General features: G+C 35.3%; 1 protein-coding gene across 6 annotated transcripts in view; it reads left to right on the top strand.

Moving 5' to 3' along the window:
- Nucleotides 1–16813, top strand: part of EPC1 (enhancer of polycomb homolog 1) — a 105416-nt gene that overhangs the window by 73763 nt on the left and 14840 nt on the right. For all 6 annotated transcript variants that reach the window (XM_045466188.1, XM_045466189.1, XM_045466190.1 and 3 more), the window contains 6 exons: nucleotides 12852–12997; nucleotides 13388–13594; nucleotides 13974–14122; nucleotides 15015–15174; nucleotides 16425–16601; nucleotides 16683–16772. In XM_045466188.1, coding sequence (XP_045322144.1) covers nucleotides 12852–12997; nucleotides 13388–13594; nucleotides 13974–14122; nucleotides 15015–15174; nucleotides 16425–16601; nucleotides 16683–16772 — 929 coding nt within the window. The remainder of the gene's footprint in view (nucleotides 1–12851; nucleotides 12998–13387; nucleotides 13595–13973; nucleotides 14123–15014; nucleotides 15175–16424; nucleotides 16602–16682; nucleotides 16773–16813) is intronic.

Below are 16813 nucleotides of genomic sequence, written 5' to 3'. Positions count from 1 at the left end.
CTGTGAGATCATGACCTGAGCCGAAGTCAGATGCTTAACGACTGAGCCACCCAGGAACCCCATTTTCAACTTTTAAAATTGAGATTTCTACCTGACAAAAAAAGATGGCATTTTCATCCTACGTTTTTAGTTTCATCTCAACATATGATCTTATGCTACTTTCAGATAATGAATATACCTAAGATGTGGAAATGGTTTTCTTACTATTGAGAAATAGTAATATGAGTAGCCTTAAAGAACTTCTTAGTGTAAGTCAGGAATCACCAAACTTTTAATGTAAAGGGTCAGATAGTATATATCTTAGCCTTTTAGAGTCATTCAGTCTGTCACAACTGTTCAGCTCTACTGTTGAAAGGCAAAATCAACAATAGACAATACATAAACAAATGGGCATAGCTGTGTTTCAATAAAACTTGATTGACAAAAACAGATGGCAACCCAGTATTGGCCCTTGGACCATAGTTTGCCAACTTCTGATCTGTAATTCTATTTACCTTTTAAAATTCGGTGGATTTTGGGGGGTTGTTGTTTTAATTTGAGACAGCTCCCGAGCTGGGGAGAGGGGCCCAGGGGGAAGGACAGAGACAGAGAGAGGGAATCGTAATCGACCTCAGCGCTGAGCGAGCTCGATCCCACAATCCTGGGATCTACCTGAGCCGAAATCAGGAGTCCCATGCTCAAATGACTGAGCCACCCAGGCATCCCTAAATTTAGTGTTCTGATTGGTAACTTGTTTCACTTGATAGTGATAAGTTCTTCATTAGCAATAATCCTTTGATAGCTATCACATTTGATGATGAACAGCTGAGAGCTTGTAAACTTAAGAGACCTAAATTTCATTTACTCCATCCTCAAGTAGTTGACAACTTAAAAACATAGTTGAAAGTTTACTTAGGTAAAATTTGTACAGCTTTCATTGTTATGTTGTTGACCTTTATGATTAAGAGATTTTTCCAGCAGAATGTCCAAACTTTTTTTTTCTGTCTAAGCCTTTTTTCAGGACCATATAAATCTGTGTTGTTTTTAGAATAATTATTTAAAATTAATTTTATTTTCCTCATTTAACCTTTCCTCTATCTGATCTAGTTTCTGTCCTAAATTCTAAACATTTATTTTACTATTTCTTAAATGTGAAAAAAAAAAACAACACACATAGTGTCTGTATTGGCTCTTATCAGTACTATATTGGCATTTGATATATTTTTTTTTAATTTTTCTTAATGTTTCTTTATTTTTGAGAGAGAGAGACCACATGAGTGGGGAGGGGTAGAGAGAAGGAGACACAGGATCTGAAGCAGGCTCCAGGCTCTGAGCTGCCAGCACAGAGACTGATTAGGGGCTCGAACCCATGAACCGTGAGATCATGACTTGAGCCGAAGTCAAATACTTAATTGATTGAGCCACGCTGGTGCCTTTTAACTTGATGTTAATTCTAACTTGTATGTAACCTTCTTCATTTCCTTTAGGAAAAATAAATATGTATTTTTTCCAATTTACTAAAGGTTACTTTGAACCAAATAAGTGGCATGTGCTTTCTTGCCCACTCACATGTTTAGTTACATTTATGGCACAGACATTTTAAACAAATTTGATCAATATTAGAACCTAAATATTAGTTCTCTGAAAAATCATGGGAGTTTGAAAGTTATAGATCATCATCAGATCTATATATGTTAACTGGGGCCACATTGTATTCCACAGTCACAGGTAATATTCATATGAATGTATGTGTTTGGGTTAAAGCAGGATTAAGTAAAATAAAATTATATTAATCAATTTACATAAACATTACTATCAGAAAAAAATTTGGAATACATGTTTTACAAATAGACAGCTCATTGATGACCAAAACCCACAAAACACATTTTAGTGGTAACTAGTGGATTAAATTACGGTCAGAAGAGTCAAAAGGTGCAATATTTATAAAGGAATTGACCTTGCTGTTGTTGTAATCAAATAATAGTAATAAAATAGCAGCAGAATTGTAGCTTATTTGGGAAGAAACTTTTTTAGTCAGTACAAATTTGAAGTATGTTGTCTCTGGAAAGCTGTATACATTGGAATATTAATCAAGACAGTCTGCTAATTGGTGTTAGCTGCCAACAGAAAGCTGTTGAATTTCTTTCAACATTTTATTTTGGGCAATTGTAAATTCACAGGATAATACATTAGTGTTAGATACTTCAGTCAAGATACTCAACTATATGGGAATGCAAGCTGCTGCAGCCACTCTGGAAAACAGTATGGAGGTTCCTCAAAAAACTAAAAATAGAACTACTACCCTACGACTCAGCAATTTCACTTCTAGGCATTTATCCACGGGATACAGGTGTGCTGTTTCGAAGGGACACATGCTCCCCCAGGTTTATCACAGCACTATCAACAATAGCCAAAGTATGGAAAGAGCCCAAATGTCCATCGATGGATGAAAGGATAAAGAAGATGTGGTATATATATACAAGGGAGTATTACTCAGCAATCAAAAAGAATGCAATCTTGCCATCCAACTACGTGGATGGAACTGGAGTGTATTATGCTAAGTGAAACTAGTCAGAGAAAGACAAAAATCATATGACTTCACTCATATGAGGAATTTAAGAGACAAAACAGATGACCATAAAGGAAGGGAAACAAAAATAATATAAAAACAGGCAGGGGGACAAAACAGAAGAGATTCATAAATGTGGAGAACAAACTGAAGGTTACTGGAGGGGTTGTGGGAGGGGGGATGGGCTAAATGGGTAAGGGGCACTAAGGAATCTACTCCTGAAATCATTGTTGCGCTATATGCTAACTAATTTGGATGTAAATTAAAAAAAATAAAAAAACAAGTTAATTAAAAAAAAAAAAAAAAAAAGATACTCAACTATATCATCCCCACAGGATTCCATGTTGTTACTCCTTTATAGCCAAACCTAGTCCCTGGCAACTGCTAATGTGTTCTCCATCTCTGTAATTATGTTAGTTCATGAATGTAACATAAACAGAATCATGCAGTGTGTGTTCAAACTTTAGAGATTGGCTTTTTTCACTTAGCATATATCCTTGGAGTTCATCCAACTTGTTTCATGTATTATAGTTCTTCCTTCTTATTGGCAAGCAGTAGTCCATAATATGTATGTACCACAATTTGTGTAGCTACTGACCCAATGAAAGACATTTGGGTAGTTTTCTTTTTTTTTTTTTTTTTAATTTTTTTTTTAACGTTTATTTATTTTTGAGACAGAGAAAGACAGAGCATGAAGGGGGGAGGGTCAGAGAGAGGGAGACACAGAATCTGAAACAGGCTCCAGGCTCTGAGCTGTCAGCACAGAGCCTGACGCGGGGCTCAAACTCACGGGCCACGAGATCATGACCTGAGCTGAAGTCGGCCGCTCAACCGACTGAGCCACCCAGGCGCCCCCTTTTTTTTTTTAATTTTTTTTTTTAATGTTTATTTATAGTTTTCAGGTTTTGGCTATTATAAATAAAGCTGCTGTGAACATTCATCTGCAGGTTTTTGTGTGAACTCCTGGGATAAATACCTATGAGTGCAGTTGCTGGGTCCATTTTTAGTTTGATAAGAACTTCCACAGTATTTCCCAGAGTATCTGTACCATGTTACATTATCAGCAGCAGTGTATGTGTGATCCAGTTTCTCCTGTATTATTGTCAGCATTTGGGGTTATCACTTTTTTATTTTAACCATTCTAATAGGTATGCATTGATAGACCTCAGTATACTTTAAATTTGTATTTCACTAAATAGCTAATATGTTAAATACCTTTTCATGTGTTTATTTGCCTTCTATGTATCCTCTTTGATGAAATGATTGTGCTTGTGTTTGCCTGTTTTCTAAGTAGATTGTTTTGACATTGAGTTTGAGGATTGTTTTATTTATATATTCTAGACACAAAGTCTTTGTCATATATGTGATTTAGACATATTTTCTCTCAGTATATAATGTCTTTTCATTCTCTTTTTTTTATTTTTTTTAAAATTTTTTTTTTTCAACGTTTTTTTATTATTTATTTTTGGGACAGAGAGAGACAGAGCATGAACGGGGGAGGGGCAGAGAGAGAGGGAGACACAGAATCGGAAACAGGCTCCAGGCTCTGAGCCATCAGCCCAGAGCCCAACGCGGGGCTCGAACTCACGGACCGCGAGATCGTGACCTGGCTGAAGTCGGACGCTTAACCGACTGCGCCACCCAGGCGCCCCTCTTTTCATTCTCTTAACTGAGTCTTGTCACAGAACAAAAGTTTTTAATTTTGATGAGATCAAATTTATCAGTTACATATAAGTATATGATCAGTTTTAAGTGTGTGAGGTTTAGGTCAAGGGTTTTTTTTTTGTTTGTGCTTTGTTTTGGTTTTATTTCTGGATGTACAATTGCTCCAGCATCATTTATTGAAGAAACCCTCCCTCCTCCATTGAATTGCTTTTGCTTCTTGGCCAAAAATTAAGCATATTGATTTGGATCTGTTTCTGGGTTCTATATTCTATTCCACTGATTTCTGTTTATTTCAAGATGGTACCACTGTTTAGATTACTGCAGCTCTATGATAACCTTTGATATCAGGAAGAGTCATTCCTTCTTTATTTTTCTTTTTCAAAATTATTTTGGGTATTCTAGGGCCTTCAATAAGCTTGTCTGTATCCACAAAAAAACTTGATAAGATTAGATTAAACCTATAGATCACTATAGGGAGAATTGACATCTTTAATATGTTGAGTCTTCAGTCCATGACCACAGTGTGACTCTGCAAGTATTTAGTTCTTCTTTAATTTCTTTCGTTGACACTTCATAATTTTCATTATACAGATCCTGTACACATTTCTTTATTATTTAAAAATAATTAATGTTTATCTACTTATTTTGAGAGAGAGAGCATGAGCTGGGAAGGGGCAGAGAAAGAATCCCAAGCAGGCTCCATGCTACCCGCAGAGACTGACATGGGACTCAAACTCATGAACCGTGAGATCATGACCTGAGCCGAAATCAAGAGTCGATGCTTAACTGAGCCACCCAGGCACCCCAGATCCTGTACACATTTCTTTAGATTTATACCTGAGTGTTTTATTTTCTGTGGAGCAATTGAAAATGGTATAGCATTTTTGATTGGTTTCCACTTGTTCATTGTCAGTATACAGAAATGCAGGTAAAATTGTTTGTCTTGTGTACTGTGGCCTTAATTGAAATTGCTTGTTCTAGGAAATGTTTGCAGATTCTTTGGAATTTTCTACATAGAAAATCACACTATAGTCTGCAAATAGAGACAGTTTTATTTTTCCTTTTCAATCTGTCTTATTTCTCTTTCTTGCATTAGTATAGTGTCTAAAACTTCAATACTGTGTTAAACTATGTGGTGAAAGCAGGCATCCTTGCCTTGTTCCTGATCTTAGAAGGAAATAATTAAGTCTGTCACCATTAAGTATTACGTTACCTGCAAGTGTTTTTGTAGTTGCCTTTTATGAGATTGTCATATATGTGATTTGGAAATATTTTTCCTCAGTATATATAATGTGACTTTTCATCCTCTTAACAGAGTCTTCCAAAGAGCAAAAGTTATTTTTCTGAGATCCAGTTTATTAGTTTTACTCTTATGGATTGTGATTTTTACTCCTAGTGTACTGAGAGTTTTTATCATGAATCAGTGTTGAATTTTGTCAAATACTTTTTCTACACCAATGGATAGCATCATTTGATTTTTCTTCTTTAGCCTGTTGATGTGATAAGTTATTGATTTTCAGATATTGAACCATACCTGGAATAAATCCCACTTGGCTGTAGTGTATTTTTTTTTATACCTTGTTGGGTAGAATTTGCTAAAAATTAATTGGGGAGTTTTACTTCTACGTTCATGAGAGATAATGTTTGTGTATGTGTGTGTGTGCCACGTGCACGTGCTCTGCCTTGTTTCTCTTTTTTTTAATCTTTTTTTTTTTAATGTTTATTCATTTTTGAGAGAGAGAGAGAGAGAGAGAGAGAGAGAGCACGTAAGTGGGAGGAGGGGCAGAGAGTGGACTGGAGACAGGATCCAAAGGGGTCTCTGCCTGACAGCAGTGAGCCTGGTGCCAGGCTCGAACTCACAAACTGTGAGATCATAACTTAAGCTGAAGTCACACACTCAAACAACTGAGCCACCCAGGCACCCCTGCCTTGTTTGGTTTTGGTATCAGAGTAATAGTGGCTTCATAAAACAGGTTGGAAAGTATTCTCTCTGTTTTCTGGAAGAAATTGTGTAAGATTTATGTTAATTCTTTAAAACTTGGTATTGGCTTTTAATATAATACAATAAAAATCATTATGGTGTAAATTTCTGCAAAGTTAAAATTGAATTTTGACTACAAGGTGGTCTAGTAAATTACTTATGAAGGGTACATTACCTTGAACTATATATATGGACTGGGTTCATTGTAGTTCCCCTAATTCCTGTTTTGTAAAGCTCTTAAGCTAATGTTACACAAATTCTTGGTAGTTGTTTTTTTTTTTTTTTTTTTTTTTTTTTTTTTTTTTTTTTTTTTACTTTTTTGTGTTTATTTTTGAGTGAGCGAGCACAAGTGGGGGAGGGGCAGAGAGAGAGAGGGAGACACAGAATTCAGAAGCAGGCTCCAGGCTCTGAGCTCTCAGCACAGAGCCCGACGCAGGGCTCAAATTCACAGACTGCAAGATCATGACCTGAGCCAAAGTTGGACGCTTAACCAACTGAGGCACCCAGGTGCCCCACTTCTTGGGAGTTTTTCAGGTGATAGATAATTAGTATTCCCTAAAAAAAGCAATGGTCAAACATGTTTGAGAATTATTACATATTGTATTCCCCTATCATAATGTATAGTACCATTTTTATAGGCTCTGGGAGTCTTGTGGCTAAAAAAGCTTCTTTTAACGTACCATTTTCCAATTGTGTGTTTGTTACGTGTTCTGTTAACATTTCTTTGAACTTTAGTTTGGAAAAGTTCATCTCTGTCCTTGTCTTTGACTGGCTTAGGGAAGAAATCAGGATTTTCTCCCTTTTTTCCTAGTGGGAGCTCTGAAGGAAAAAAACCCATGCTAAAACCATTGTCCCCTTCAGACTTCAGGTACTCTGTAAGGTATTTCACTGAGTGTTGGCTACTCAGCATCTCTTGATCCAAATATCATGTAATGTTGTTTCTCTTTTGATTAGTGACCTGTAAAGTTTCTGGATTACACAGCTAGGACTTCTTTCCTATTTATACTGGAAGAAAGGACAAAACAGTTCTGACCAGAATCAGTAGACAGGAACAACTCTCTCTCCCCCTTCCTTTTGCACTTGGGTCTTAAGACTCTCCTGTTAATCCTGAAAGGAAACTTTTTTTTTTTTAACCTTATTTTAGAGAGCACAGGTATAAGCAGGGAGAGGGTCAAAGGGGGAGGGGGTTGGGGGAATCTTAAAACAGGCTCCATGCTCAGGGCAGAGCCCTATGCAGGGCTTGATCTTACTATCCTGGGATCATAACCTGAGCCGAAATCAAGAGTTGGCTACTCAACCAACTGAGCCACCCAGGCACCCCAAGGAAACCTCTTTTTAAAGAGCAATCTTAATGTACATTTATATAAGTATATATGTGTATATTTAGGTATATATATTTATAGCTCTGTCCACTGGAAAAAACAAGAAGCAAGATTAAAGCAATGGAAAAATTAAGAATAACATGAATTATAAAAGCATTGAAAAATGTAGGAATTCGTGAATCCATACTGATGATAAAAAATGGTGAAGAGTCGTCTCCTGCTTTTGTAATATAAAGCCAAAAGCTGAATGGTACACTGTGAAGAGAGTGCTAGACTTACAAAGTCATTTTGCAGTTAATCATGATCAAGATTGAATCATGTAAGAATCATCAGTGTGTTCTCAATAGAAGAGGAAATTTTGAAAAGGAGCAGAATATTTGCATGGTCTTAAGCTCTCCCTACAAATTGCTTATTACTTACAAGAGGGGGAAAAAAACAAACAGTAGTTATGCAGTGGAATAATTGGGTAATTTCTTGACTGATGAAAATTATCATCACTTATGAGGAACAGATGAACATTGTGTGCCTCTAGATGTGATACACTGAGAAAGACTGAGACAGTTGAGTATTGCAGTATGCCATCAGAGAGTGCATAATCTAATCACAATGGGAATAATAAGAAGAAAGGTTCTGGGGAGAGGTGTGTATTCTCAAAAATATTAGTGTGTAAAAGACAAAGACTATGGAAATGTTCCAGATTAAAGGAAGCCAAAGAGACAGTAACAAAAATAATACCTGATCCTAGACTGGTCCTGTGCTGGATCAGCTGGCAAAATTGGAATATAGGCAGGAAATTAAATTGTTGTATGAGTGTAAATTTATGAGGTTGATGACTATACTGTGATTATATAAAAGAATCTAAGGAAATACACTCTGAAGTGTTTAGCAGTGAAGAGCAATTGTGAATGTTATTTACCCTCCAATGTCCCCCAAAATAAAGTTATGTATGTATACATCGATATAAAATAGAGAATGCATGCAAATGATAATAAAATTTAACAGGTGAATCTGGGAAAGGATATGCAGGTATTCCTTATAACTCTTTTCATTTTGCAATTTTTATAGGTGTGAATTTCTATATGAAAAGGTTTTTTTTAAATAGATCTTTGTTGAACCTACTTTTTAAAGTACCTCAGCATGGATGTATCCTGCCTTTATGCCCTGATTCTGAAAGATTGCATTTTCTCCTTCCTTTGCCTACCTCCCCATCTCCCTGCAACACTCCATCTTCCCCCATTATTCTTCTGATACTATGTTCTAACATATAAAATCCATAAAATCAACCACAGAACTTTATCAAAAAGGATTTTGTATCTGCGATTTAAATCTTTCAAATCTGGGATTCTCTATTCATTCTCCTCAAGTACATTCTGGAAGTGACTCTAAGCTCTGTTTACTTAGAAATATAAAGAAGTTGAAGACTTTGATGATCTAGCTAGCCAATGATAGCTTTGTCTTCTTAGGTCTAAGGCAAAGATGTCAAATACTACCACACCATAGTAAATATCACTATTAACAATATTTTCTGCTGCTCAGCATTTATTTCAAGAACTTTGCAAGTTGATATTACCAATCATTGAGGGTTAGTGCTTGAGTTGAAACCCATTTACCGTTCCTGGTCTGACAAATGTCTCCTGAACCTTGGATGGTGTGCCTTCTTTTCAATCAGGGATTACATTCTGTTTCTAATCCACAATTTGTGCCATTTGATGGACCCAAATATCCTTTCACTATTTGCCTCTTGTAGTTTTATTTTTTTATTACTATTTTTTTTTAAGTTTATTTCTTTGGAGAGAGAGAAAGAATGGGCGTGCACATGCAAACGGGAGAGGAGCAGAGAGAGAGAGAGGGAGAAAGAGAATCCCAAGCAGGCTGTACACCCATCGTGGAGCCCAACGCAGGGCTCAGTTCCACAACCATGATATCATGACCTGAGCTGAAATTAAGAGTTGGACACTTAAACCAACTGAGCCACCCAGGCGCCCCTGCCTCTTATATTTTTAAAATGCTGTTTAGTGTTATGGTCTGAGCTATATATGCCATTTGTTATATAAACATTTATATACATTTCATCTCTATTACTTGACTCTAAGCGTGAGACTGTGGTTTGTACTACTTTGTATTTCCTTTAAAAATAATCAATTTATATGTACTATTATGTTCTTCTTGCTTAGATTTCTTTACTGCATTTTCTCCTCCATCTGTGTATTTTGTTTAACCATATACATATCTGGGTTTATCCCTATCAAAATATTTCAAAAGGAGTCAGCCTCTACAATATGGCTCCTATTTTTAAGCAATTACTGGCTAGCTAGGTCTCATTTTAATTGACAACTTAATTACAAGATGCAATCCATTTGCCTGTTTCTCTACAGACCCTATTTTCTATTTTGAACAAACTCAGTAACATGGCCCAGCAAGTTTGAAGATACTCCTATTTTTAGGACCATGATAAATACATTATATCTTTATCAGCTGCAGTTGAGCTATCATTTGGAAGGGACAGTTTGGCTGAAGCCAAATTACACGTTAAACATTGGCTTTGGTTTTTTTGGTCAAATGAAATCCTAAAGTGAATTTTTACATGTTAGCATTTTTCTAGTGTATTAATATTTTTATATCTGAACAAGATTTGGTTCTCCTTATATTTTAAGATCTTACATGTGTTTGTACCAACTATAAAAAGAAAGTTTCTTGCAGAGGCAAGAGCAGTCTGACCATCAGATACTTGTTAACTTCTGTAAAAGGCAGGAGCGCTCCTAGGATAGGGATCTTCCTTTCCAGTCTTGATTGCCTTCCTCCATATGTTAGATGAGACTTGTCATTCATGATATAATGTATGTCAAATATATTTTGGTAAGGCAATAATAAGGTGATAGTAGATGGGTTTGTTTAATTTTTGTGAATAAGTTTGGTAAGTGTGATTTGATCTGAAAAATTATTTTATAGCGGAGGATGCCAAAGTAATATATAAATGAGACCCTAAAAATATATAAAAATACCCTTAAGAAGCAGAACATTGCTGGTTGGTCTGTATCAGTTTGGCTCTTTGTATTATCAGGATCACCACTTTTTAATAGAACTTTCAGTGGTGATGGAAATATTTTATAAGCTGTGCTTTCAGGTATAGCACTAGCCACATGTAGCTATTTAATACTTGAAATGTGGTTAATGTGACTAAGGTACTAGATTTTTAATTTAATCTTACTAATTTAAATTGGCTAGTGACTATCCTATTGAACAATACAGTCTATGGATTGTTTTGGTTAGGGACCCAAGAAAACAAGTATTTTTAATCTAACAGTGTTTAATTTAAATCTACTTCAGAATCTCCAAAAGTTCTGTTTACATAGCAATAACAAACAAATAGATCATGGAAAGTCATTGGAGGGCCAAGGGTTATAAGAAACATGAGTGCTGAGATGATAACGTATAGAGTTGTTTTTTTTTTAATTTTTTAGAGAGTACTCTGAGCAAGGGAGGGGCAGAGAGAGAGGGTGTGAGAGAATCCCAAGCAGGCTTCAGGCTCAGTAGGGAGCCCAACGCAAGGCTCAGTCTCAAAAACCATGAGATCATGACCTGAGCCTAAATCAAGAGTCTGACAGTGAATCAACTGAGCCACCCAGGCACCTCAGTATACAGACATATTTAATGAAGGAGTCTAAATATTATAATTAGGAATGTTACAGAAGTGTAATGTAGGTCAAAACGGAAAATGAACAATGCTATGTAATATGCTCAATTCTACAAATATTTATTGGATTCCTATAGGCCAGGTACTATTTTAAACTTGAAGCAAGGATGTAGATTTCAGGTAGCCAAAGGACCCCCTCTTGTACTTATCACGGATATCACTAATGGATGACTGCACACTTTTTCAGGGTTTTTTTCCCCACTTGAATAGAGGCAGTATCAGTATGTTTTTCAGTAGGGTACAGCAAACAGTTGGCATACAAGATGAACATGTTTACTGTCTCTGCACTAGAGGTACAAAGATAAATAAGTCACAATGCCTCCTTTCAAGGAAATCAGTCATATTCTAATACTTATCAAGTAGATTATAAAGTATGTGTAGAAAATAGTACAAAAGAAGGGCATTGATCTAGAACAGGAATTTTTAAGCTTGGTACCACAGCTTTTAGGGATATTTGAATTGCTGGTGGTTTATGCAGAATGTTATATGTTCACACAGTCTTTTTTCTGGGGAAAGGGTTCATAACTTCTAAAAAAGCAAAAAGTGACAACCATTTACTAGTTGGGGGGCAGTCAAGAAGGAATTCCACAGGACTTGATGTCAGGTTGGATTTTGAAAAGATTAGTCGTTTGCAGTCATTTGCTAGGTGGGCAAGCAGAAAATAGCTAATATAAAGACATGAAATAGCATGCTGTATGAAATACATAAAGTTTGAGAGGCACCTGGCTGGCTCACTCAATAGAGCACACAATTCTTGATCTCAGAGTTGTGAGTTCAGGCCCCACATCAGGTGTAGAGATTACTTAAAAAAGAAATACATGATATTTGCTACGGCAAAAAGTACTGATGAGATTGGAGAGACTCGGTCAAAAAGGACCTCAAACAGTCCTAGGGATTTGGATTCTGAGATGATGGGAAGTTAAGGAAGGGAAAGGTGTGAGACATTTTGATATCAAGCTATTTGATATTTTATTTATATTGTCAACCTAGTTTAATATTGGGAAGTATTGAAGGACATTTGATAATATAGTGTAGAGCAGTGGTTCTTGGCCTTTTTTTTCTAATCCTAACAAATATAGAAATACATCACATTTCTATCACCATGACAGTGATTGTCATAAGGAAACAAACCTTAGCAGATGTGCATTCATTGAGTGAAAGCTATTACTGTCATTGGCAGTGGCTGCTAACATGAACTTCAGCTTTAAATACCACTCCCTAAGCATTTGGTAAAGTAGTTAAATAATTTATTAGGTAGGACTTAAATATTCTAGAAACAATCTTACTTAAAGACCTTGTCCTTTTATATTATGTCAAACCATATGAAATTGCCAATATTACATCATTTTTAAGCTATAAGATTTTCATATAGTACAATACATTTGATAATCTCTTTCTGTTCTTAATGGCTTCTAGTTTATTTGCTTTTGAAGTGGGAGGAAGGGTTCACATCCATTGTCTTTTATGACTCATGTCTCTATTAACAGTAAGGATAGTCTCCTTTCTTAAACTTTAAATGTGGGAAACATACATTTCTTATTTTGTTAGAAAATCTAGATCTTGTTTTTATCCAGACATCTGTGAGAGGTTTTTGTCAGTGGATTCACATAGTAAATGATTGCTTATGGTTTCTTTTGTCAGCTTTTAGTTTGGATGCTGAACAGCCTGATTATGATTTGGATTCTGAAGATGAAGTATTTGTGAATAAACTGAAAAAGAAAATGGACATCTGCCCATTGCAGTTTGAGGAGATGATTGACCGTCTAGAAAAAGGCAGTGGTCAGCAGGTACAACTTCATTGTATATATAATAAATGTGTGTTTCCATACCTATATGGAAATAGGATAATGTTGAGGTTAGGATAAGTAAGCAGACTCTGGAGTTAACAAGCATGAATTCATATCCCATATCTGCCCAGTACTAACGTGCATAATCTTGAGTGATATGTTTAAATTTCTCCATGCCTCATTTTCCCCCTCTGTAAAATAGAGATGATAAACATGATAAGATTGTTGTGAAAATTAACTAAAATAAAGCATCAGTGGCTGACATGTATAAGGCACTCCACATTTGCTGTTATTAATTATTGCTGTTTTGGTTGTCATTGTCAAAGTTGGAAGTACTTTTGAACCTTATGTATGTATTCTATGAAAATGACATAATGATTTTACATTTAGCCAGTCAGTCTGCAGGAAGCCAAGCTACTGCTAAAAGAAGATGATGAATTAATTAGAGAAGTTTATGAATACTGGATTAAAAAGAGAAAAAACTGTCGGGGGCCATCTCTTATCCCATCAGTAAAACAAGAGAAGCGAGATGGTTCCAGCACAAATGATCCTTATGTGGCTTTTAGAAGACGTACTGAAAAAATGCAGACTCGAAAAGTAAGTGAATTTGGAAGACTTCTTTCGTAATTTTTTTTTGATGTAAGAAAAATTATTTATACTTACAAATGTCTCAGTATCTGAAGGTGGTATTTTAATTTGTGTTTAAATAGACTTTCTATACAAAATAATGAAAAGTATTAATTTAAAGTGAATCAACCTTAGGATTCATTACATAGCTATTAATGATATATTTTAATGTTAAACTATTTAAAAATCCTATATATAATTGATGCTGGTGATCCATATTCCCTTTTAGTATCTTTAAAATTCTAACTAACCTAGCAAATATATCTATTCTTATATGTTAGTAGTGGTGTTCAGAATGCCACTAGTTAGAAATGTTATTGACATTCAAAAAGCAACTCCATATTTGCAGAATCGCAAAAATGATGAAGCCTCTTATGAAAAAATGCTTAAGCTGCGTCGAGATCTGAGTCGGGCTGTTACTATCCTAGAGATGATAAAAAGAAGAGAAAAGAGTAAAAGGGAGCTATTGCACTTAACACTGGAAATTATGGAAAAGAGGTAAAGTATACTTTAATAGGAATACTTCAATAGGAAGTATGGTACCATTAGCATTTTATATATTGAAGTATGATACCTAAGCAGTTAACCCCAGAAATACCTTCTATTAATAAGTAGAGACTATATAAATGTGTGATATGGTATACTTTGTTTAATTTTACATGTGTTCCTCTATTTTCTTTAAAACTGACTGGGTTCAGTAAAATTAAAATATGCCAAGTATAAGCTTATTCTTTTGTCCTTAGTTGAGTGCAAGGCTGGGAGGGAGAGAACATTTGTCAGTCCTACAGCTTTTAATTTACTCACTAGATGGTACTGATTTTTTTTTTTTTAAACACATACTGGGTTTTCGTTTTTTTTTTTTTACAGACAAGTGTAAAGAAGGGAGGGGAAAAGGCCCATAATCTCAACATTCAATCATTCAGGAAAGTACACAATGAAAACTTTAAGCCTCACTCCCCTATTTCTCAGTCAGTATCTCCAAAGAAAACCACTATTAAATTTCTTATAATTTGTTTCAGGAAAATTAGTTTTATAGTAAAGCACAAAGCAATTCAAATTAGCAGAAAGTTCCTCAACACCATTTTAGGCATTAATTTCAACATCTCCACCAAATCTTTCACCAAAATTGGTAAGTTATAGTTCAAGCCTTTTTTTTTCCAACAGTCATCTACTTATGGTGCCAAGATAAAGCTTTAAGCCAAAAACTAAACAGAAGAAACAAAAGGAATTATGTAATCTTTAATTTTAATAAGCATTCAGCAAATAGTCAAAGTTTAATTGTAATCTTAAGTCTAGTCAGTGTTTATAATTATGTATCAGGTATTAATAGTTATGTACAGAACTAACTTTAACTTTCTAAGCTTTTTTTAATTTTGTTTTATAATTTCAGGTATAATTTGGGTGACTACAATGGAGAGATCATGTCTGAGGTCATGGCACAGAGACAACCAATGAAACCTACCTATGCCATCCCCATCATCCCTATTACTAATAGCACTCAATTTAAACATCAGGAAGCAATGGATGTGAAGGAGTTTAAAGCAAATAAGGTAGGGGCACCTGGGTGGCTCAGTCAGTTAAGCATCCAACTTCGGCTCAGGTCGTGATCTCACAGCTCATGAGTTCAAGCCCTGTGTCAGTCTCTGTGCTGACAGCTCAGAACTTGGAGCCTGCTTTTGATTCTGTGTCTCCTCTCTGCCTTTCCCCCACTCACCCTCTGTCTCTCTGTCCTTCAAAAATAAATAAACATTTTAAAAAATGCAAAAAAAAAAGCAAATAAGGTGATAAAAATTTTTGTGATAACAATAGCTGATAATGGAATGGTATTTTATCATTAGAGTGAAGAAAGAAAACCCATATAAATCTTACTATGAAATATGCCACAAAGTCAGGTTGTGATTCAAGGCTAGCCTGTCGATGCAGCAGTAGGAATTGTAAAGAGAGATACCATATAGATTATAAACTTTTTAACAATTAACTTTTCCCAAAAAAATTGTAATTGAAACTTGATATAAATATTTAGCATATGTACATAACCATGCTACTTGTCATGACTTTTTCTTTCCAACAAGGATTATTTTTTGCCTCTAACCTTTCTTGCCTATTGAATACTTCATACTTCTAGCCTTTGCTGTTACCTGCCATACATATTTCTAAAATCACTCAGTGCATCAGCTCATTCACTCTTGCTTTTGTATTTTATCCTGTGTTTCCTCTGTTTAATGATTTCATCTCTTTATCATCTAAAACTGCTCAAATTCGCCACTCCACATAGCCTTTATTGTTCAGCTCTCAAATCCTTACTACTCTATTTTTGTGACACCTCCACATTATAACTTTATGTTCCAGTATGGTAATAGTTATCTGAGGTTTGCTTTGTGTATCTGTAAAATTATTTTCATTATTATTTTCCCAAAATTGATTTGTTAATTCTTTAAAATAAAGACTAGATCCCCCTTTTTTAATTCTCTTCTGGATTTTTCGTAGAAAATTAAGAAAAAGGTACAGGAGCCAATGGTAAATACTAACTGCAGGATTTCAGAAGCTCAAGAATTTCTATTCTGTTTTAACTGAAACAAAATATTTTATGAGGTTGTGTTTAGGTTGTAGGAACATACCCATGTGTCACAGAGACCAACCTCTAAGATTTTACAGTAAAAGATGACAAAACATAGTCTTCTATCTCTTCTGAGTATGAATGACTTCATTATAGCTATAAATTTCTTTTTAAAACTTACCCAAACTGTACATTTGATGAACATGGTTTCTAGAGTTTGATTAATATATGACTTTATTGCAGCAAGATAAAGCTGATCTTATCCGACCTAAACGTAAATATGAGAAGAAGCCCAAAGTCTTACCATCGTCTGCTGCTGCTACTCCTCAACAGACGAGTCCTGCCGCACTGCCAGTCTTTAATGCTAAAGATTTAAATCAGTATGACTTTCCCAGCTCAGATGAAGAACCTCTCTCCCAGGTAAATATGAGAAACTCTCTATGAATATAGAGGAGGGATGTAAGAAGTCACGTGTTTTGACTCACTTCATTTTATTTAAAGGTTTTGTCTGGCTCTTCAGAAGCTGAAGAAGAAAATGATCCTGATGGTCCTTTTGCTTTCCGTAGGAAAGCAGGCTGTCAGTACTATGCTGTAAGTTTCAGGTTCTCTTTTTCAATAATAAACTGTTCACC

This window comes from Leopardus geoffroyi, chromosome B4 (genome assembly GCF_018350155.1).
Source record: "Leopardus geoffroyi isolate Oge1 chromosome B4, O.geoffroyi_Oge1_pat1.0, whole genome shotgun sequence".
In the NCBI taxonomy this organism is placed as follows: domain Eukaryota; kingdom Metazoa; phylum Chordata; class Mammalia; order Carnivora; family Felidae; genus Leopardus; species Leopardus geoffroyi.
The sequence above is the reverse complement of the archived record's forward strand: the minus strand, read 5'-3'. Positions and strand labels throughout refer to the sequence as shown.